The 23078-nt window shown below is 47.4% G+C and overlaps 1 protein-coding gene across 6 annotated transcripts in view; it reads left to right on the plus strand.

Moving 5' to 3' along the window:
* The window catches only part of LOC113261708 (solute carrier family 22 member 4), a 50715-nt gene that overhangs the window by 13097 nt on the left and 14540 nt on the right, over positions 1-23078 (plus strand). For all 6 annotated transcript variants that reach the window (XR_008957611.1, XR_008957612.1, XM_057307418.1 and 3 more), the window contains exons 2-7: positions 2747-2850; positions 4192-4346; positions 12651-12822; positions 16923-17049; positions 20237-20337; positions 21949-22163. Coding sequence is in view for 4 of the 6 variants with exons in the window: in XM_057307418.1 (XP_057163401.1) it covers positions 2747-2850; positions 4192-4346; positions 12651-12822; positions 16923-17049; positions 20237-20337; positions 21949-22163 (874 nt within the window). In the remaining 2 variants the exon portion in view is untranslated. The remainder of the gene's footprint in view (positions 1-2746; positions 2851-4191; positions 4347-12650; positions 12823-16922; positions 17050-20236; positions 20338-21948; positions 22164-23078) is intronic.

Below are 23078 nucleotides of genomic sequence, written 5' to 3' on the forward strand. Positions count from 1 at the left end.
CTTTTGGAAGAGCTTTTCTACTTGACTGCAGAGGGAACAGTGATAGTGGATAATAGACACAGGGATACCCCTACCACGTGTGAGATTTTCTTAGCTCTGTCCAGCAGTAAAGGTTGTGGTAACAGTTTTTTAACCCAGTCCTAGCATCTTCCTTGTAGCGGATGGTATTTAATAAGCTCATTTGTCTGACTTAAGAGTTCTTGCCCAAAGCATAACATGGGTAAAGACTAGTTCTGAGGCCTGAATTGGTATCTAGCAAGTCTATGTACTTGCTATGACTTCAGACAAACACTAGTCTCAGAGCCTCAGTTTACTCTTTTTTTCAAGATTTATTTATTTATTTATTTATTTATTTATTCGAGAGAGAGAGCGCGCGCAAGAGAGCACATGAGTGCGGGGGGAGAGACAGAGGGAGAGGAGGAGAGAGAGAATCCCAAGCAGGCTCCATGCCCAGCACAGAGCCCTATGCAGGGCTCGATCCCACAACCCTGAGATCATGACCTGAGCCAAAACCAAGAGTCCAAAGCTCAACCAACTGAGCCACCAGGTGCCCAAGTCTCAGTTTACTCTTATACGAAACAGGCAAAACAACATGTTATGAGGCTTTGGAGTCTCAGTTGCTAATCTCTCTGTGTGTTGGGGCAGATTCCAAGCTCTTTTCTGACACTTCAGCCAGTGATTTTTGGAAGTGGGTGTGGCCATCACTTCAGGTACATGTCTTGTCTATGCCTTCCGACCCATGGCGCGGCAGGGCACGGGAATCCGGGCATACAGTTTTGTGGGGTTTGTGCCCTTTCCCCCAAAGCCCATTCAGGACCCCCAGCTGAAGCAACCGTACTGGGGGTATGGTCTCCAATTATGCCTGAGGAGAAGAGAGCCGAGCGCCTGGCCTGCTCTGTTTTCCCCCCGCAGAGCTGTGCTTCGGCATTCTGCCTGTAGCCAGCATTGTGGGCGCCAGGAGAGGCGGCCTCATGAATCTTGTTATTGTCCTTAGGACGGGGGTATTCTCAAGGACATTATCCTCAACGTCATGGCATGACCCCTTTGTGGAAGGAGGTATATAGGAGCGACTTCTCTCAGGTCCTAGTACTTAGAAAGACTAGCTTCTGCAGAACGAGTTTAACACTTTGCATAAAACAGGGATCGTGGGAGCTGAGCCGCTGGAATCCTCGGAGCCTGGCAAGCAGGCAGCCTCTGGGCAGGACGGCTCGTTGTCAGTCTTATCCTTGGCTTGGTTATTTTGCAATCCCTCCTCCCCTGTGCTGTTTGCCCTCATTCCTTAGCGTTTTGTTTTACACTTTTCTCTGGTCCGTGTCCTTAGAAACACCGCTCTCTGCTACAGAGTGAAGTGTTGTATAAACATGCAAATTCATTTTTTAAATCTATTTCAGGGAAGTTGTGAGGATTAAGAACTGAATTGCTTCATGAATGTCATGTTTTATCATAGGATTTCTCTCATCTATGGAACATAAGAACTAGGAAGATCGGTAGGGGAAGAAAGGGATAAAGAAAGGGGGGTAATCAGAAGGGGGAATGAAGCATGAGAGACTATGGACTCTGAGAAACAAACTGAGGGCTTCAGAGGGGAGGGGGGTGGGGGAATGGGATAGGCTGGTGATGGGTAGTAAGGAGGGCACGTATTGCATGGTGCACTGGGTGTTATACGCAACTAATGAATCATCGAACTTTACATCAGAAACCAGGGATGTACTGTATGGTGACTAACATAATATAATAAAAAAATTAAAATTTAAAAAAATAATAATAAAAATAAAAGTAAAAAAAATGAATGTCATGGAAGCAGCACCACTGCCTACTGGAGGTGGGATTAGATAGGAGGCAGGGGCTTTTTTTTCTAGACTGGATCAGCGTGCTACACTATACATTTATATATATATAATGAAAGCTCACTGAACACATTTTGAAATTTTTGCAACCTCCCTTGAGATTTTGCTGACTTGACTTAATTGAAGAGCTGAGACCTGACATTCTGGCTGAAGCCCTCACTTTATGGATCCACCAGCAGGGACTTGTTAGGGCTACAACAGCCCACAGGCCTTTGTACGGGAGGAACCACCCTTCTGGGAAGGCTGGGTGGGAAGGAGTGTAGAGGGAGATAAAGAGCGCTGGAGACGTGTAGATACCCCATCTCCTCCCCCACCACACAGTGGGCCCTGAATTCAGGTCCCGGGCTTGGCCTGTGGTGCGAATGGAGCAGGGAGAAGAGGGTTTTCTGGAGCAGGCTGTTCAGAAGGTATCATCACAGACCACTCGCACCCTTCAACAAGGCAGAGGAAACTTCTACGCTTGGACCAAGTGACCAGGCCTTCTGCCCTGCCCCTCGGGAGTTTCAAACACCTTCCCTCCATCCTTGGTTACCTTCTGAAGCAGAAACACTACCTTGCTTCATACCGCTTCACAGCTGACGGGTCACCAGTTACAGCCGTGGCCTCACTAGCTTCTCGATATGTGACGCAAGCAGAGAGCTGAGGTATCACTCTCCCTTACCCTCAGAAGAGGAAGGTGGGTCTCAGGGAGGACAGCGACTTGCCCCAGTAAGTGGCAGAGTCAGGAGTCAACGCCAGGGCTGTGAGGTCTATGCTCTGAGCACAAAGTCAACAGCCTGTCACAGGGAGGAGGGAGGCTGTTCGCGCTGCCATGCGAATACTCCCTCAGTGCTGGGCTGGGGCTGGGGCTGGGCCTGCTGGAGGGCTGGGCTCACACTTCATGTTGTCTTCTCTGGCAGTGGAATCTAGTGTGTGATGATGATTGGAAGACGCCCCTCACCTCCTCCCTGTTCTTCGTGGGCGTGCTGCTTGGCTCCTTCGTGTCCGGGCAACTATCTGACAGGTAAGGAGGCCGGGAGGGAGAGGAGAGGAGGTGCAATAGGGCCCCTTGTCAATTCACTGCCTATCTTGGAGTTGGGCTGAATTTAAGGTATTTCAACCCAGGGAAAGAGAGGCCCCTCACACCAACAAGTCAGTGAAAGGAGGAGCCATGATGTCTCCCTCAGCCCCTTGCTGGAACCCTCTTTTGTTCATTTCTCCCAGCCTTATGCTGTCAGGGCTTTGGCCTAGAGTCTGGAGGAGGCAATGGCTCCACGTGAAACTGGTCCTTATAGCACCAAACCTCTCAAAAAAAAAATCACCACTGCCTCCCCCTCCCACCCCTAACTCTGACACGGGATCTGTCCAGAATCAGCCATCAGGCAGAGTAAGGGCCAGACAGTGAGTACCCACATCGCTGCTGTGGGTCAGGCCTAACCCGTGCTGGTTGTGGGCCTCCTGGAATGCAGAGTCTAGAGGAGACAGCACCCCAGCTCCAGGAGAAGTGCCCCCGCTGGCCCCTGTTCTAAGGGGCCCGGAGCAGGAAGGTGAGAGTGCTAAATAGCAGTGTTGGGAAGGCTTCGCAGAGGAGGTGCCTGTCCCTCCTCCCGTTACAAAGTCCCGAGGGACCGCAAGCCCACCAGCCTGAGACCTGATTTTGGAAAATGAGGTAGGAGACAGTTCTGCTCACACCTGTGCTCCATTCCACCCACTGGTCACTATCAGAAAGTGAAACGAAGACTGAGGCTAACTCCCGTGTCATGGGTACTGCTCAGAGCTGTGCTTCCCGGAGAGGGTTCCCTTGTAATTCTGTTCGCACAGTAGACTCACCTGGGAAAACTGTTTAAATCCCAATACCCAAACTGCGTGCCAGAAAATGAGACTCTCAGGAGGTGGGCTGCTGGCCCCAGCGTGTTTTGGCACCAGGGGATTTCAAGTGCGGCTCAGGTTGAATACTGCTGCCATAGAGGGGGCCTTCATCCTGGATTGACAGAATTCCCATATTGCTGATATTAGAGGTCTCTGCAATCTGCACTTACCCATTTTCCAGAAATGTGGTGGCAGCTTCTACCTGGGGCTTGTTCTAAGGAGCAGATTTCTATGGGGACCTTGCATGAGCTGCTTTGTGCTTCTGAGATATGGGGCCTCTACAGAAGTTTTAGAATCTCAAAAGGCACCTTCTGGGCAGATGGACGCCTGAGATATCACCAAGGAAGAACTGAGGAGGATGAGACAGGGAGAAAAGTCTGTTCCAGCCCTGAAAACAAAACAAAGTCTGCCATGATGTGTGACTCGGGGCTCGCCAAGTGCCCTGAGTTACAGCTGCTGCGGCCGCATGTGCCATGTTCTGTGCTCTATTCTGCAGGTTTGGCAGGAAGAACATCCTCTTCGCAACCATGGCCGTGCAGACTGGCTTCAGCTTCCTGCAGATTTTCTCCATCAACTGGGAGATGTTTACCGTGTTATTTGTCATTGTCGGCATGGGCCAGATCTCCAACTATGTGGTGGCCTTCATTCTAGGTAGGAACAGTTTCTAATCCTCAGAGCTTCTCCTTCCAACCCTCTGAGAGGCCTGGGAAGGGGGGGGTCCCCTGAAGAGGGCATAGGGAGTGCTTTTAGCACACAAGGAAGCACCTCGCCCCATGGGCTGTGCCTCTAAAACAGGATCAACCTCTGATATCCATGTGTTGGGGAGGGGGCTGTGGTCTCAGGTTCTTTGATCTGGTCACAGGCAAGGCAGGTGCTCTCAGGGAGCCCGCTCTGTGCTGGGCTCTGAAATGTGGTGGTGAACAGAAGCTGGAGCTGATCAGAACCACCCACACAATAACTGAGACACATTTCAGGAACACGGCTTGGGAAAGGCACAAAGTTGGGGTGTTGGGGGAGGAGCCACCTAGAGAAGTCTTTGATCTGAGTTGTGAAAGCCTGGAACTTCTGCCTGGGCCAGAGAAAAAGTGTTTCTGGCAGCTGTGCATGGCCCATGGAGGGACTTAGGGCAGTTGGTGTGTCCGGTACACAGGGGGAGGAGGCAGGTGCTGACAGGAGTTCAGTGCCGGGTCTGCCATCACTGGGTAGGACTGGTCTCACCCTGAGTCACAGCGCACCCCAGAGCTTATCAGCTGCGTGCAGGATAACATGCTCTGTTGATAGGAGTCCGGTCTCCTAGCTGCAGCCTTGCTTCTGGAGTATCGGGCAGCATGAAGGGGACACACAAGCTAAAGGACATGAGGAGGCCCCTAGCGCCCTCACCAGCGTTTCCTGGGAGCTCCAGCAGCCCGGCCAGGGTCACCCACAGGAGCAAGCGTCCCCAACATGCTCTCTGTGCCAACCTGCTCTCTGACCAGCTGAGGGTGGGGGGAAATGAGGGCCACCTCTGGGACAACAGACCCAAATTCCCATAATCTCTCATGTGATGGTCTATCCTTATTGGCTCAGTGCTGGCCTAGTTTGTCCCTACTGTCACAGTAAAATTATTAATGGTGCCCTTTTATTGTCAGTCTGGCAATTCTTCCTGTCTCAAAAGTCTAAATCTGTTAAGATGGGTTCTGATCGCTTTTAGGATTCTGAGTGACTCACTAGCTTTGGAGATGCTGTGTTCTCTTAGTTGAGGAGGTATACACTCCCTGCGGGGTTGCCAAGTTGCGATGACTCACATTCCACTCCTTTAATCATTTGTGAAGAGCTCCTCGCCACAGCCAAGGTGTCCGAAGGGGGGTGAGAGCATGCTGAAGCCACGTGGGCCCAGCAGTTAGCACCCTCTTTAGCAGGTGCCAGCAGGAAGGGGGCCTCTCTCTTCCCTGCGGGGAAGGAGGGCAGGCAGATGTTCTCAAAGAAGGTCCTTTGTGTAGACGACACAGAGCTTCAGGCCAGTGGTGCTAGAAACTAGGGATTAGAGGCAGTTAGGTTGGAAACTGCAAACTCCTCATGACTGATGGCCCCAAGGACACAGGGCTCTTGAGTAAAGCCTATTTGTTCTCATAGGCAAAATCTCCCAGAATCCATCTTCCTAGTGGTAATCCTCCCTAAACCTGAAAAGTCCAATTTATGGCTCTGCTTGGGACAGACACATACCACCATAGAGACACATACAGACACATACGGGACTGAACAGGCCTCCTCAAAACAGGGGATTCTGCCTGAGGCCAGCAGACCCCTTTAAGCAGGACCTAAAGGACCATCTGAAATGGGAGGGCAGAAAATCATAGAGAAACCCCATCATTAGGATTGGGAGCCAGAAGGGGTTTGTGCCCGGCATGCATCCCCCAGGTTCTACTGACTGGCCAGGGTTGAGTGCTTCCTTTCCAAGGGGGCACAGGATGCTTCTGGGGCCTTGGAACCTCTGCTATATGAGGGGATGAGGCTGGGAGAGCCCACCCCAGGCCTCCTGCAGGGAAGTCCTGCCCCCCTGGCGCTGACCCTACAACCTGCTCCCCTCCCTGCTCCCCACGCCAAGAAGAATGATAGGGCCAAGAGGAAAGTAAGATCTTGTAAGATCCGTCAGATCCCAGATTTACAAGCCAGGCATCAGGGAGCTGGATGCTGGGTGCCGCAGGCTCCCCATCAGCCTGGGTCCCGGAGCCTCCCTGGCTGTCGTTTTACTCCACTGTGCTCTAGGAAACTGCTGACCTTTCTGTCCTTGTATGAGACTCTTTGTGTTGCGTTCTCAGGTTTGGACATTTAAGAATGTCACTGAACACCTACCCGCCCCCGCTGGAGCAGGGGACTCTGGAGTCCGGGCCCGGGGCGGGCGCGGGCGCCAAGTGCGAGCGCTGGGCGGCGCCCGGCTTCTCCGCAGAGCAGCAGCGCCCTCTGGCGTCCCGGGGCTAAAATGTGAATTCTGGGTTCTGAGTAGAAGGAAAGCTTGGGGTCTGGGCCTTTTTCTTTTGCCCTCTGGCTCTAGGGAAGGGATGGCAAGACTCTGCGACAATAATCTCATTTTAAGGGACTTCACATTAATTCAGGAAGCTGAACTATTTCCATTCTCAAAACGACACAGAAACAGATCCTTTCCTTGTTCTACATTTTAAAAGTTATAAAACTTGCCAGAGTCATAGGAGACAAGAAAAGGGAGGGCAGAAACAGTGCTAGCCAAAGGAACATAAAGTGAATTTACCTGGTAGCGAGACCCCTGCCAAAACGACGCTGGTTTAGGAGGGAGGAAATGACCACTCAGGACCAATGACGGCTGACCTGCGTGGACTCCACCTCCCCCCGCCCCCGCCATCTCCCACTGTTTCCCAGAAATAGTGCCTCCCAGCGGTCCCCGGCCTTCTGGGTAAAATGCCACAGGCTCCTCCTTTATCCCTCATAACTACCTGATCAAATTTATTTTGCAGTTAACTGCCTTCCTGTCTTGACCGATCTACTAATTCAGTATTTTCCTGGTACTGCTAACATCAGCTTCCTGTGCAATGTTTGTGCCAGCATGCTCACCTGTTTAAAACTCTGCTTCCTCTCCTGTCTAGATGTGTGCTTCCTTTCCAAAAGTATGTAACTGATGGCATCCTCCTTTATAACTCTGGCTACCAGAAGACTCAGGCAAAATTGAAATTTAACTCTGTCAATCGTGCGGTCTTTGTCAGCCATGTATTTTTAAAGTGTTTTTAAATTGAGATACAATTTGCATACCATACTATTCACTCTTTTAAAATGTGTAGTTTAGTGGTCATTAGTATATTTGCAAAATTGTACAACCATCAACTCTTTCTAACTCCAGAACATTTTCATCACCTCCCCAAGAACCCTGTACCCGTTAACAGTGCCTCTCTGTTCTCCTTTTTTCCTAACCCCTGGCAACCACTAATCTGCTTTCTGTCTGTATGGTTTTATCTACTCTGGACATTTCTGATAAGTGGAAGCACACAACCTGTGGCTTTTGCGACTGACTTCCCTCACTTGTTGTTTTCAAGGTTGGTCCATACTATAGCGTGAATCCCTATTCCATCGAATGGATTTACTACATCTTCTTCATCCATACATCAGTTGATGGACATCTGGGTTGTTCACACTTTTTGGCTATCAAAAATAATGCTACTATCAACATTTGAGGACAGGTTTTTTGTGGATATGTGTTTTCACATCTCTTAGCTATGTACGTAAGTGGAGTCGCCTGGTCATATGGTAATATGGTCATATGGTAATTTTATATTTAATTTATATTTAATTTAATTTAATTAATATTTAATCATTTAAGGAACTGCCATACTGTTTTTCAAGGGGATGAGTTGCATATTTTTTGTTCTTTCCTCCAAGGTAGAACTTTTGCCTTTCTACGTATTTTACTTTAATGTTACCATTACCTTAATGTGTTCAAATTAAAAGGTACCTCAGAGACTTCAAGGGATGAAATGGGATATAAATACATTAAGAGGACGTAGAGATTTGCTGGCACCCCTTGCTTGCACTGTACTGTGTGAAGAAAGACATTTTGGAATACATGCAGAGATAGCAAGGGTTACTTTTAACTAGAATGATCTCTTTAGGTTCATGAGAGGAGAGAGGAAGGCCTGAGTAGGGGAATATCTGTTAATTTGGAGAGAGTTCTCAGTATTTTCAGGGAGCAAAGAGAGGTTCTGTTGTCTTCCATTGGGTCTTTTGGTCAAAGGCACTGTACTTTCTTCATTCTTCTGACATTCAGCACATTTCAACTGTTTGACCAGGATAAGAGAACTAGCTATTCCTAAGCATCTACCACATGCCAGATGCTCTACTAGGCTCTTTACACATGGTGTCTCAGTCCTCGTAATAAAGACCACCACGAAGCAGGACTTAGCAAAGTCACTCTAGTAACAGATGAGTGTCAAGGAGCCCAGGATCTCTGCAGATGCCTCTCTGCACATGGCCTCTCTACTCACAACCCAGGGCCCCTGGGTCCTACCCCATAGACTGGCAACGGTAACATCTTCTTCTTTCTTGAGCGGTGGTCTGGTGGGGTCTGCTGCAGGCTTCTGTTGGTCATTCATGGAGGAGCAGGTCCTGCCTTCATGTGGAATGGATCCAGTGGTTCCTGGGATGACGACCAGAGAAGGGCCTTGATCAATGTGGACGCAAGCCTAGCCCTCTCCGAGTCACTCCCTCTTGGAGAGAGTGTTTGGATTGGGGTGGTAGTGACAGGCAATGGACAAACACTCTTGATCAGGACATGCCCGTCTGACTTAGATGACAGAATTCACTCCCAAGAGTCACTCCAAGGCCCAACCAGACCAAGACCAACCAGGAGCAAAACCGTGGGGGGTAAACAAGTCCGGGACAGGCATTCCCAGCCAGCAGAGCCAGAAGTCACTGCCGTCATCTCCTGGGCAGACCATGGAAGGTTTGCAGGAGTCGGGGCTCCTCTCCTAGTGCTCCTCAGAGAGGGCTGGTTGGCTGTCAGTTGGTTCAAAGACCAGCCCAGGAAGGGAACGCACAAATCCTCACTTCTTGAAAGGAGGGCATGGCCTGACCCATCTCCCGTCAATGTCTCCCTTAGGAATCTCAGTTGAAAGACTGCTTGATAAGGCCCAGGTTTTGCCTCCAGGTGATTTTTTTTCTAGAAGGTATCCATAGTTCAAACAGATCGGGCTTAAATCCTTGCTGCCCCACTTACTACCTATGTGTGAATTGAGGCAATTTCATTCAACTCTTTAAGTCTCCGCTGATCATGTGTAAAACAGAAGTAATATTAGTTCTTTTTTTTTAAGATTTATTTATTTATTTTAGAGAGAGAGAGAGCAAGGGGGAGGGGCAGAGGGAGAGAGAGAAACTCAAGCAGACTCCCCAGTGAGCATGGAACCCAATGTGGGGCTCCCTCTCATGGCCCTGAGATCATGACCGGAGCCGAAAACCAAGAGTAAAACACTTAACCGACTGCGCCACCCAAGTGCCCCAGAAGTAATATTAGTTCTCGCGTAATTACTATGAAGCTTCAAAGAGACGATGTATGTAGACACTTAGTCTAGGACCTGGCTCAAAGGGCCCGCTCAAAAACAAATGTTAGCTAGGAAGATGATGATGGCGATGACGACGATGATGATGGGTCAGGAGGGTGGTTGTCTAAAAGTCAGAGGACAGGAAGTTGTGCTAACAAGGAACTCTCCGGGGTCGTGCCATCCATGTGGCTTCCCAGAAAGGCAGAGGGGTAGATTTAAAAGGCTGTGTCCCCGTCGGGTACTGTGCAAAGTCAGAACAACTCTGTTCTGGCCTAAGACCCGAGCTTAGAGATGGAGGTTATCTAGGAATCCAGTGGTGTCTCTTCTCTCTCTTCTCTTATCAGGGTCATGGAAGCATGGGGGAGCTCCCTTGGCCTCATGATTCTACCAGATTCTCACTTGGTCCTGTACACTCGCTCTTTCCTCAACCAAATCCTCTGCTGCTTCCCTTCTGAAACTCTGCTTAGGAACAGAGCGCCCCCCATTCATTTCCACATCACGATAATGACAGCCAAAGTGTTTACAAACACGGCATGGTGAGTCTGCCTCTGGAATGGTGGAGGGTCATGACTGAGGTAAGAAAAGATCTGGAAATAACACTCATGATCCTCAAAAAAGGCAGGCCCTGTCTTTGGAAATTAGTGGAGAGGCTGAAAAGTGCCCTAAGTGGTTAGGCCTAGGACTGCCCGCAGTCTGGAATGGGAGAAGCACACATTATTGGCCATTTCTGTCAGGCTGGTTTTTAGAAATTGTTGTTCAGGAGAGAACCACGGAGGCACACCTCTAGTTATGATGAGTGAGGAAGAAATGGGCAGGGGATAAGGAACAAGTCGGCGGTGAGAATGGGAAACTAGCCAAATATGATAGACCCATGAACAATGGGGGGAGCATTGACCACCCTCCACCCACACAGTCGTTAAGTCTATATATAACTTTTTGGCTCCCCCAGAACTTAACTACTAATATAGCGTATTGTTGATCAGAAGCCTTACTGATAATGATGTGGGAAACAAAGGCGGAAGAAAAATTATTAAATTTCCTTACTACTTACAGCCCATTGACAAGTCCCTGAAACAGGCGGAGTGACGTTCCTCTAGGGACTCAGCTGCCCCGATGTTGACACTTTGCTAAGGGCAGAAGGCAATCCTAGCCCAAACCACCCCCTGCCCCAGGATCCTATAAGTCTAATTTAACATATAAAAATTTCTTTGGAAACTTCCTTTATCTCTAAACCCCCCAAGATACGTGTTGGCAATCACCCCCGCAAGCATATGGCCCATCGATATACATCTGAAGGGTCTCATGACTAAGGTTTTATTAGATGGTAATAAATGACCTCTTCTCAACAATAGCTAGCCCCCTCAAGGTTCTGGAAACCTTGCTTCCAAATTCCTTAGAGACTTACACTATCCCAAACCCCCTCGAAACTTTAAAGTATATAATGGGCCACTCCTCGTGACCCCAGGGCATCTCTTTCTACCCACAGGTCCGGTCCGTGTGCTTTAATAAAATCACCTTTTTGCACCAGAGACATCTCAAGAATTCGTTCTTGGCCGTCAGCTTCGAACCCTAACATTCTTTCCTACATCAGTAACATACACAGTCGATGAACACATATTTGTATGTTATATGTATTCTATACTGTATTCTCCAAAGAAAATAAGCGAGAGAAAAGAAAATGTTATCATGAAGAAAACACATTTACGGCACTGTACTGTATTTATTGAAACAAAAAATCCTTGCATAAGTGGACCCATGCACTGCAGTAATCATACCGCTCCTCTGGAATTAGCTCTTAATTCCTCAGCCTGTGCTCAGGGCATGGAAACACAACTGAGAAAATATCTCCTGAAAGACAAGCCTGGATGGTCCTTGGAATGGTCTGTTTTGTGTTTCCTGGGCTGCTTTTTTGTAGCAGTGGGAAGATCTCAAACTGAAAGCAGAGCTGTTGCCATTGGCCAGATCTCTGACTCAGGGGCCAAGGACCAAGAGTGGACTCTGGAAAGGGCCCGGAGCTCTGTGACAACAGAGGGGCTTGTTCTTGGACTCTCCCATTGCAACCGGGAGCTCCAAGAGGCAGGCAAGCTCTCTGGAAGACCTGTGGTGCTGAGCAGAGCAAGAGCCAATGGCCAGCTGTGTGTCTTGTCCCAAAACAGGGCCCAATACCAGGCAATTTTGGGCCTTGGTGGTGTTCTGGGAAAGCTCTGTTAAGCTCCCTGGGTGTGTGGCCGACTCTAGAGCTGCCACCTGCTGGGCCAGCAAAATAGCTCCTCCTTTCTTTCCTTGGTCTGAGTAGACTATGTGTGTGCCTGGGGCTGATCTCTGGGTGCAATGTGGCTACAGGGAATTCAGCCCTGGGTGTCTGCGGAGGGGTGGGGGTGGGGGTGGCTGCTCCTCGTACCTCAGAGTCAGCTGGATCCTATTTATCATTTCTCAGGGCTCAAGGGTGGCTAATGGTGTCCTAACACGACACTGTTAACGATAAACTGTCTACTGTTTCCCGAGACCCCGTGTCTGTTTGTTTACAGTGGGGAACCGTGGGAAAGGCTACATGCATCATGACCCCACAGAGCCCTTCAGAAGAGCCCCCACTGTCTCCCAGAACACCCTGGGTGCTTAATTTGGAAGCAGGCATTAGAAGAGACGACCTCTCAGGGCTGGGCATGAGACAGCCTTAAAAAGATAAATCTGTGGCTCCTTGAAAATCTCATGCAAACTCATCCCTCTCTAAGGTGACAAGTCTTGGGTCGCTTCCCACTTTCCTTCACCCTGATCACGCCTCCTCTGGGCCCTAAGGCAAAGGCCTTTTCCCTTTTCTGAGTAACTGCAGCTCAAAATCTAACTGCCAGGTAATGATGTAAAACGGCAAATATTACAGTGAGTTAAAATGCTAATACTCCTCCCTTGTTTTGAACAGGAACTGAAATTCTTGGCAAGTCAGTTCGTATTATATTCTCTACGTTAGGAGTGTGCACATTTTTTGCAGTTGGCTACATGCTGCTGCCACTGTTTGCTTACTTCATCCGAGACTGGCGGATGCTGCTGCTGGCGCTGACGGTGCCCGGGGTACTGTGCATCCCGCTGTGGTGGTGAGTGTGGCTCGGTCCCAGACAGCCCCTGCCGCGGGCCAGCACGCCCGGAGCCGGCGTCTGCTGCTGGCCCCCGTGCCGGCTCGCCCGTTCTCGGACTCGCGGTGCAGCTGGCTGAGGCCGGGGCTTCCGAGCCCAGAGCTTGGGTGCCTCGTTGCGGGGGGCTCGCTGCGGGTGGGCTGTGTGCTGCGGTCTGCGGTCTGCTTCTCCACGGTCCCACGGGGCACCGTTCTCAGGCAACCCGTGCCCACAGAGGCCCACCCCGCTCCTGTCCGCTGTTGGTGGTTGATGTTGTTGGTGGAGATGGTCCTGGTGGGTTTTGTTGTTTCTAACTCTGCCCCTCCTCTGCTCTTCTGACACTTTTCTCTCTCTAGAAATCCCTTTCACCTTATGGATTCAATTAATGTAATGTCCTCAAGCTTTCCTATCATGGGGAGATGAGCATCTAGGATGTGCCTGTTTTTCTGCTTTGTCTTTTTTTTTTTTTTTAAGATTTTATTTATTTTTTTGTCAGAGACAGAGAGAGCACAAGCAGGGGGAGCGGCAGGCAGAGGGAGAAGCAGGCTCCCCGCTGAGTAAGGAGCCCAATGCGGCCCTGGATCCCAGGACCCTGGGATCGTGACCTGAGCCCAAGACACTTAACCGACTGAGCCGCCCAGGCATCCCTCTGCTTAGTCTTGATGGGCGAGAGAATTATTTTCGTATAATCAATTGTTAGAGAAATGTTCTCTCCTTCCTCAGTCCTGCCACCCAATTTTGACACATCAGTGTGGGATTAACCAAGTTTGGAGAGACTGGCCCCAGTTTCACCCAAATTGATTATGCGGGAAACTTCAGGTGAGAGAAGAGATTAGAATAATGGAATAACGTCCCAGTTGCACCTTCTTTTTGGGGATCTTCCCATTTCTTTGTTTTTTGTTTTTGTTTTGGGGTTTTCTTCCTCCCATATTCAAGCAAGAGGAAAAGGGATTGCTTCTATTGGTGGTTCTCTCTCTCTCACTAATTCTTCTTCGTTTGGTTTGGTTTCATATCAATATCAAATCTCCCAGCAGTGACAGGTTTTACCGAACTGCTTGATCTCCCTCTGCTTACACACAATGAAAGTTTCTTTGATCATTTTTTAAAAACTCGTGATTTAGACTAGCCCTCGTGGTTCCCTGTCCTTTGTACACAGCCTAGGAATTTGCCTTGCCTAAAGGTCCTTTATCTTGCTACAACTGTTAGACAGTCTTAGAGGCTGGCAGGCAGCACATTTTGGCCTTGTTGGACCAGTTAGCTCAGGTTGGACCACTCCCAGTTACTGTCTTGTTATCATGTCTAAGACCGCTATCGTTTTTCTTGGCATGGATGTGCCTGAGAGGAGAAAGCACTTTTTCCTTAGTTCCCTGGAATTTGAAAGACAATGTGTTAAGGGTTAGATACTATTCGGATTTGGAGGTTTCCTCTGCAACCCAGTCTGAGGGTCAGGAAAAATTATGGTAAATAAGGACAGGCCATTAACTACACAGCTCTGTCTCCAAGGAAGCACCCCAGATTTACAAGAACAGGGCTGTTTTGTGGAATGAGAGCCATCATCATCATCATCATCATCACCAACATCAGCTTTGTCACATCTTCTGACCCTCTTTCCACAAATCCCTTGCTGACTGGATTTACTGTAAAAGGTGTTGGTGACCAGAGGTTCTCTCAAAACACAAGACAAGATTATTGAAAGGTTATTTTCTGCCTTCTCAGATGAATGATGTTATTAATCTATGATCCCTGGGTCTAGTTGCCATTTTGGCCGAAGAGACCAGTACTTCTAAAATATGTTATAACCAACCTTATTACTGTATGATTCTATCAGAGAGAGAGAGAGAGAGAGAAGGCGAATAAAAATAAAAGGGCCCTGACTGACTATAAGAGATGAATAGGGATCTTAATTTCTAGGGCTTGGACCTTTGCTTCAGATCCCAATATTGCAGCAAGGAACAACTCTGATAGGTCAGCCCCTTTGCTTTCCAGTAAAGACAGTCCATCCCATGAGGAGCTGCCTTATTCTTGCCCTAAGGAGTGTTCTTCCTTCTGTTGCCCCCGGGCTCACTCGGGAGCGCTCCGGGCTGTGGGCACACTGTACCAGGGACAGGACTGCCCCAGAACGGAGGGCAGCCCAGGGCCAGCACTACGAAGCCGTGTGCTCGTCCTAAAAGTTTAACAACAGTCTTATCATTTTCCTATAAAAATGAAATAGCAAAATAGCTTTCTTCGAACACCTCGTTCTTGAGGGTGGGGCTTCCTGAAGCCATGCTCGTCAGTCTAGGTGGGCTGGGGTCATGGGGGGTTGGCTTCGGGCTGCTGTGTTCCCTGCTGCCTTCTCAATGTGTAATAGAGACTCTCCAGGAATGCCCTTCCCCTGTTCTATGTGAACTCAATCTACAGAGAGGCTACAGTGTACAACCTCGTTTGGCGGTCCACTAACGATCAGCTAGACTTGATTCTCTGTACAGCACAAAAGCCATGGCCAAAGTAGAGATCGCAGCACCCCGAGCACTGTGGGCTGGAAATGGGAGTAAACCTATGCAGAGCCCTGCAGGTAGTTTGGGGATTTTTGGTATCTCAAGTTCCCTTTAAAAAGGTTCAGCAAGAACGGACCACAAGTATGAATGGAGTAGGTGTGTAGCGGGTGGGGAGGGAGCCCATAGATGTAACATGGGGGAAGCTTTGCAATATCTAGCCAACTAAACATTAGGAACTTGAGGTCCATGAGGGCCCTGAGAGCCTGTGGGAAGAAAGGTAGGGTATTTCTAAGAACAACCTTGTGGGGGAAAGACATTGCTCAGAATCAGAAGTGAAGTTTACATGTCTATGTGCATGAAGTATACAGTGGCCGGGAAATAAGAGCTCTAATTCTGCACCAAAGCGCTAGCCACATGCACATACTTGAATTAAAAGTAAATAAAATAAAAAATTCGTTTGCTCATTCACACTATTTACACCCGCTCAATAGCCACACGCCATTATTGGCTACTATATTAGGCAATACGGCTACAGAACACTGAAGAAAGTTTTCCTGGACAGCACAGCTCTCATTACTGAAGGTCAGTGACCTAACATCATCAGAGTTACTACAGGGACCAACTAAAGGCGTATTCCAAAATGACATAAACTGGGTTCATTTTTCAACCCATGTGCCAGTAGGCTGGGGGAGGGAGCTAAGGCTTGGCCATTTGGTAAGTTGTGTTTTGCTCTGCGGTTAATTGCTGTTGCGGCTTTGGAGGGGTCCATGTAATGACAGGAGGCCTTTGTACCTGCTACATGTAATTTATCTTCTCGGATAACTGAGTACTGACCGATAGGTGAGAGAACCAAGAGCTGGCAGAAGAATGGCTAGGAGATACTGAGAAATAAAAAGTAGGACAGAATAGAAAAATATAAATAAATTTAAGTATGATAAAAAGAAATAGGAATAGAAAAATAGAAAAGTTAGGAAAGAATAGAAGTGAACTGTGTGTAATAAAAAAAATTTAAGTTTCTAGGCATTAAAAAAAAAAGACAACATTGTCTCCCAAAACCTTGTTTGGTTACTCACTGCCCTGGGAATCTGAGAGCCACAGGGACAGCCCGCCGGGGGGTGTCCATGTATACACCTTCTCCTCTGACTGCAAGAAAAGCCCAAACAGCATAGATGCCTTGGCCACCTTTACCTGGTAGACTTCTGACCATCGTCAGCTGGGGCACCAGGAGTTCTCCAAGGGATGGACGCACTGAAGACACTAGATTGTGTTTCTTTAAAGAGCCACACAGGCTATTAAGTTTGAAATGATTTTTTCCTGCTGCCCTGGCTTACAGCGCCCACAGTTAGTGTTATCCCTTGTAGTCTGGTCTTGCCTTCAAGCATGATGGGTGATCAGCCTTGTGATTTGATCAGAGGTGATCTTGGAGGTGATTTTATTTATTCCTATTATCAATGGAAATCTCACGAGGCCTCCTTCCTGATTTTTTTTTTTTAAATAGACAAACTACAATCTCACAAAATAAAAATTATTTGGGGGCAACTTATGGTGAATAGTATTAAACCTCACTATTGTGAAAAATTATAAACCGTTACAAATTTATTCCAGGTTTATTCCTGAATCTCCCCGGTGGTTGATATCCCAGAGAAGATTTAGAGAGGCTGAAGATATCATCCAAAAAGCTGCAAAAATGAACAACATACCTGCCCCGAGGGTGATTTTTGATCCTATGGAGGTAAGCATTTGCAGATGTGTCCTCTTAAAGTCAGCTAGGCATTCTTGATTTAATTTAATCCGACGTGGGCCCACTACGTACCAGGCTCTTTGTGAGTCCTTAGAGACACCGTGATGATTAAGTACTGAGGTGAAACCCAGCTCAGATGCGTAGGAATTAGGTGCAATCATATATGTAAACTGCTTAGCCTATAGCAAGTATTGATTAAATACGAGTCCCCTTCCCTTCGGCAAGTTGTATCTCCAACTTTTTATTGGTATTGCTCCATACCACTGGTGCAGTTACATACCAGTGATTTTTGAATGTCCAGATGTGGAAAAAATGTGGTTGAGGGGTATTCCATCCATGGATTTCCCCACCGTACTCTGAATCATGCCACAGCTGCTGAGGAAGCTGTATATGCCTTTAGTCTTGCTGTGTCGTGAAGGCACAGCCTCGAGGGGTCACCCCTGAAGGCAGGAGGCCACTCTGGTAGCATCCGTATTTCCTGACAAGTCAGTGAGGACTCGCAGTGTCCCCCTCCGTGCTCTGTGCTAGGTTCTAGAGAAAATAAGAAAAGTTAGATACAGTTCCTATGCTTAAGGAGCATAGCACGTAGCTAAGAGGGTCAAGAGGACGGGATATAACATAAATGATGCCAGGAGGGAAGAAGTGCTACATATCCAAGGTGGGGATGCTGTGTACCAGCAGGGAAAGGGAACAGACGGACTCGGGGCTGCAGAGGCAGGTCCAAACTAGGGGGTGGGGGCTTAGATGAATGGAGAGGATGGGGGCAGGGCATTCCTGGCTAGGAGAAGGGTAGGGGACTGCTCAGGATACCCTAAGAAGACGGGGCAACTGCAGCGACAATATGCCTGCCCCACACTCAAGTCTGCACAGACTCAAGTCTGGCTACCCCAGAAAGCAGGAACCTGCAGAAGGAGGTGGGCATTGCCCGGCTCCACCCCAAGAACTTCCTCCAACCCCAGCCTTTGGGACCTCAGACAGAAGCAGATAACCTGGCAATAGCTGAAGGATTAACTACAGAGCCATGAACCCAAGCTCTCAGAGGGCTATTAGGGCAAATATCTCTCAATCCTTTGCTCTTCAGGTCAAGAATTCCATTCCCAGACTTAGACAATTTATTGTGTCTAAGTGTCCAATGGACTCTTCCACATCTCAGGGCGGTGCTGGTTGTTTATTGATATTTATTGTGTCTATGATCTGATTCCTGTCTTTGAGGAACTTACAGTTTAGTAGTGGAGATCAGAGCTACACGGTTGAAGGCAGTCATAAAACATGGAAGAGATAGTTATGGGCAAATAAGAATAAAGTCCAGTGTCAAAACACAAGCTTCTGAAAGCACCTTGTTTCTTCCTGTCCTGAGGCACGGGGAGCCTGGACTGGATGAGCCCGCTGAAGGAAAGGGAGCTTGTGCTCATCTCCACTGCTCACCTCCTGGCAAAGGGGGGGCTGGTTCTCTTTAGGACGATCCACAGAGCCTTGTGCCAGCACATACAGCCTGCTCAGAGTGACAACGGAGAGTCTCCCAGATGTCAGCACAGTGTTCAGCTTTTCTGATGTTCATGCAAGCCATCAGTAGTGGGGACTACTCTAGGCCCTTTCTTTTTAGGAGAGGAAATTGAGGTACAGAGAAGTTAAGGAATTTGCCCAGAATCACATTGCTAGAAGTCTCACTAGGTGTCTCTGGTGCCCAAGTATATGCGCTTATAGCATGTGATTTCTTATCTCATGTTAGAGGCAGTAGACAGAAAAAAATAGAGGGTAGTGTCATCTTGGAAAGCTACCTTGGGCTTTTCTGGCTTTCCTTCTGAAGCACCTTCAGCCTCTTCATGGCGTCTGGTCCAAAGGTATTTTGGTGACTCCATACAGGGATAGCACTGGATATAAGACCTTTCTTGTCCTGAGGTTTCTAAAACTGGCAGTCATCAAATCACCCAAGGGGAGGGGGGAATCACCAAGTAGCTTTCAAAATACAGAGTCATAGGCTTCAGGGCCCCAGCAAAGATTCAGATTCAGCAGGCCCTGGGCGGGACCTGGCAATCTGCATTTTCATAAGGGCCCCATGGAAGCACCAAGTGTTAGCATGGGCCTGATGCGCAAGTCCCATCCGTGCATGGCATCCCCTCCAGAACCCTCCACGAAGACTTCTAGTTCCCGCTAGTTTATGCAGGCGCTTTACTTTGGTTGTGATCACAGGGTTATGCTGCCAGGGGCATGTTCTAGAGCTGTACGCTCCAAATCATGTAGAAGAAGAAAGGTAATGTCTGTGAGCAACAGGAGGGAGTGTCTCGTTATTCTTAGAAAGAAGGATGCTCCTATCTGGGGAGCACCTGCTGCAAAGGCAGGTCTGACTGTTTCACTCCTTCACAGTAGACACTCCTTGTTAAGCCACTTACTGCACACACACCGTATCCCAAAGAGATTCCACACCTCAGAGCCTTGTAACTTTTTTACAAGTTCCAATAAGCATGGTTATCTAGATTCCTACCACACGGCAAGGTAACTTTAGTAAATTAAAACTAAAGGAGGGAAGCCCATTGACAGCAGTAAGAAACTGCCATTACCCAGAGAGCTAGCAGTCTCAATGGTACAGTCATAGTAATAATTATAGTTAAAACGGATTGGGCATCTACCATGGTTCAAGTACTATGCTAAGCTTTATGTATATATGATCTCATTTAATCTTCTCAACGCCCAATTATTATACCTTTTTAACAGAGAAGTAAATTGAGGGGATACATAGTCACCTGCCCAAGGTCCCTCAGTGAACCCAAATCTGTTCTGACACTGAGACAACAACAAGAAAAATACAAAAGGCAGGCATGAACCTCAAGGCATTTGGAACTGTTTGGCCCTATCCACTCAACACGTCTTAAGGATCATAGCTCAGTGTGATTTCAAGTCCCCACAGTGATGACCACGAGTCAAGAAAAGGCTGTTAGCAGTCAGGCTTTATATAAAGAGACAGTGAAGCCAATGTTACATATTTCAAAGGCTCAGTCTAAAATGGGCCACAAGTATTTTAAAGTGTTAGAATAAGCATAGAATAAGCAAATTCCAGACTTCTGAGCATATTCAAGGTGAAAGAGACTTATATGCATAATAGGTCTTTCCCACATTGCCATGGTTGAAGATACCCCCTCCTCATTACCTCTTAATCCCATGGTTATTTGTGTTATTTTAGCTACAGGAACTGAAACTTCCAGGTCAGCAGAAAGTTTTCATTCTGGACCTGTTCAGGACTCGGAATATTGCCACAATAACCATCATGTCCTTGCTGCTGTGGTAAGTAATAAGTGATCTATGAATGTGCCACGTAACACCTAAGTATACAACTGATTTTCTCTAATTCACAGCAACGTCAGGGCAAGGACTGAGTCTTCCTGGGACAAAATAAAAATTATAGAATTCTAAGTTATTTGGAAATGCCTCCATTCAATTCATGGAACTGAAAGAAAGTCACAGGAACAATATTTAAGCCCGCAGTACTGTAGTCCACAGGGAAAGGGTCCCTGCCCTCCTAAAGTAATTGGGATTAATACTATAACGTTGTTGGTGCCTGGAACTGAGAGGCTAATTCAGCTCCTGCTTTCTAACATACTGTACTGCCAACAGAACAGTGCATTAGAACAACCTGAATCCCCACTGCCTACATGAGAGTTTGGACAAGCTTTTCACACTTGCCAGTAGCAAACTACCAAGTGATTTTCAGGCATAGAAATAATGAGTGGACTTTGTAGACTAGATTTAATAATGTATGTGCCAAGAAATGAGGAAGAAGAAAAAAAGGACATGCCTACCCCCCAGTGGCAACACAAAAAATCGTAGGTTCAGCGAGTCTAATTTTAGGGCCACTCTGTTTTGCAGTTAGAAGAAATCAATGACTGAGTTATGCCTCTGGATTCAGCAAGCATATCCTAAGCAGACAGCTTTCCTCACTTTAGACCTCCTTACTTCTTCTAGGTCAGCGTATGTCATTGGTGCAAACATATCCTGAGCACGACTGAGCCAGGAATAAACTAGTCACTAGTTTTGCCTACAATGTGCTTATTATCAAATGCGAACATTGCTGAGATCCCTAGAGCAATCAAGTTTAATTTTTGTTTTGGATGAGCCCTGGGCTACCCAACCCGGTAGAGTATGTATAAAAAGATCCAACAATGGTCCTGAAAACGTTTTTCAGACAGCCTCTGCTTTTCAGTCATGTTAATAATAAGCGAATATCTGCACAGAGGAGTCCGCAACGTACAGTTATTTTTGCAGAGATAAGCTTACGGTTCTGTGGAAGTTGACTGTAATGACAGGATAGGCAGTGTGTGTCTGTGATACTTTGAACCATTATGGGACTTTCCTTCTTTTCCCTAAAGTGAGTTTTAATAAATCGATTGGAATTCACCAGAAGTGAACCCCACAGGATTACCTATGTGTCTTTGTTTTTCTTTTTGGAAAGAACAAAATCTGGATTTTGTGTTCACTGACGTGACGGACAGTCTTTTCTTCAAATAACAGTTGTAAGGGAATGAGGATGGACAAAGTGTTCAGGAAATAATGAAATCTGAAATTATCTAGACCAGGGTAGGGGTTGTTGAATGTTGGTGCTGTCCAACAGAACTTGCCACAAGGAAAATGTTTTATGTCTGAGTTGTCCATTGTAGTAGCCACTAGCCACATGCGGCTATTAAGCAGGTGAAGTGTGGCTAGTGTGACTTAAAGAACTGAATTTTTAATTTAATTTAAAGTTTAATTTAATTTAATTTTAATCGATTTACTTTTAAGGAGCCATGTATGGCCAGCAGCTACTTGTAGGACAGAAAGATCAAGACAGTTTCTTGACCATCATGGAATCTTTGAGTGGTTCAGGCCATCCTCTTGTCATTTTTGCCTTTTGCCTTGCAGGATGCTGACCTCAGTGGGTTACTTTGCCCTGTCTCTCAACGCTCCTAATTTGCACGGAGATGCCTACCTGAACTGCTTCCTCTCTGCCCTGATCGAAGTCCCCGCCTACATCACCGCGTGGCTGCTCCTGCGCACCCTGCCTCGGCGTTACATCATAGCCGGAGTGCTGTTCCTGGGAGGGGGCGTGCTTCTCTTAATTCAGTGTGTACCTGCAGGTAAGAACTTAACCAACATTAACAGCTTACCAGAAAAAGCCCACACCTTGACTAGACTAATTATTAGTCACTGCACCCTGTTTGTGTCGCCTTTACCTCATAAGCTCTTTGTAAGTCCACCGGACAAGCGAGCGCTAACTACGTAATTTCCTGTGTTCATAACAACTGCCCTGAAATACAGAGGATCAGAAATCACTGCCCCAGAGGAAGACTAAGGCCGTCAGTCATCCCTTTGGTTCTTTTCTTTTCTTTTCTTTTTTTATTTGACAGAGAGAGAGAGACAACCAGCGAGAGAGGGAACACAGGCATGGGGAGTGGGGGAGGAAGAAACAGGCTCCCAGCAGACAAGGGAGCCCAATGCGGGGCTCGATTCCACAACGCTGGTCTCATGCCCTGGGCGGAAGGCAGACACTTAACGACTGAGCCACCCAGGTGCACCCCCCCCCCCCCGCCACCTTGGTGCTTTCAAAACCTCTTCTCTGAGGAGCATTTTCCAGTGTTGCAGTACTAGGACGTGCCAGTTTCAATAGAAGTCAGTGATTTTTAGGGTCTGTAACCCTGAAGTTGTTAAAGAGCACACGAAGACATCTGCTTCTTTTTTCTCCTTATGCCTAACTTTCTCATATTATTAAAATGTTGTCAATAGATCATTGATCTATTTATGTACTTATGCATAGAAACATATATTTCTTTAATAATAAACAGGATAGAAAGGATTGGTCCTTCTCTTTGAAGATTAAATTTAACTATATTAACATGCTAACAACTCACCACCAAACCATTGTAACAAGTGGACAAAGTTCACTGAATGCATAAATAATCTAGAATAACAGTAGAGTAAAACAGAAAGCAACCTGTCTCTCTCCCTCTTTGTTCGTGTCCAATTATTAAGATATTTGAAGAGAAACTATTACT

This window comes from Ursus arctos, unplaced genomic scaffold (genome assembly GCF_023065955.2).
Source record: "Ursus arctos isolate Adak ecotype North America unplaced genomic scaffold, UrsArc2.0 scaffold_5, whole genome shotgun sequence".
Classification (NCBI taxonomy): Eukaryota; Metazoa; Chordata; class Mammalia; order Carnivora; family Ursidae; genus Ursus; species Ursus arctos.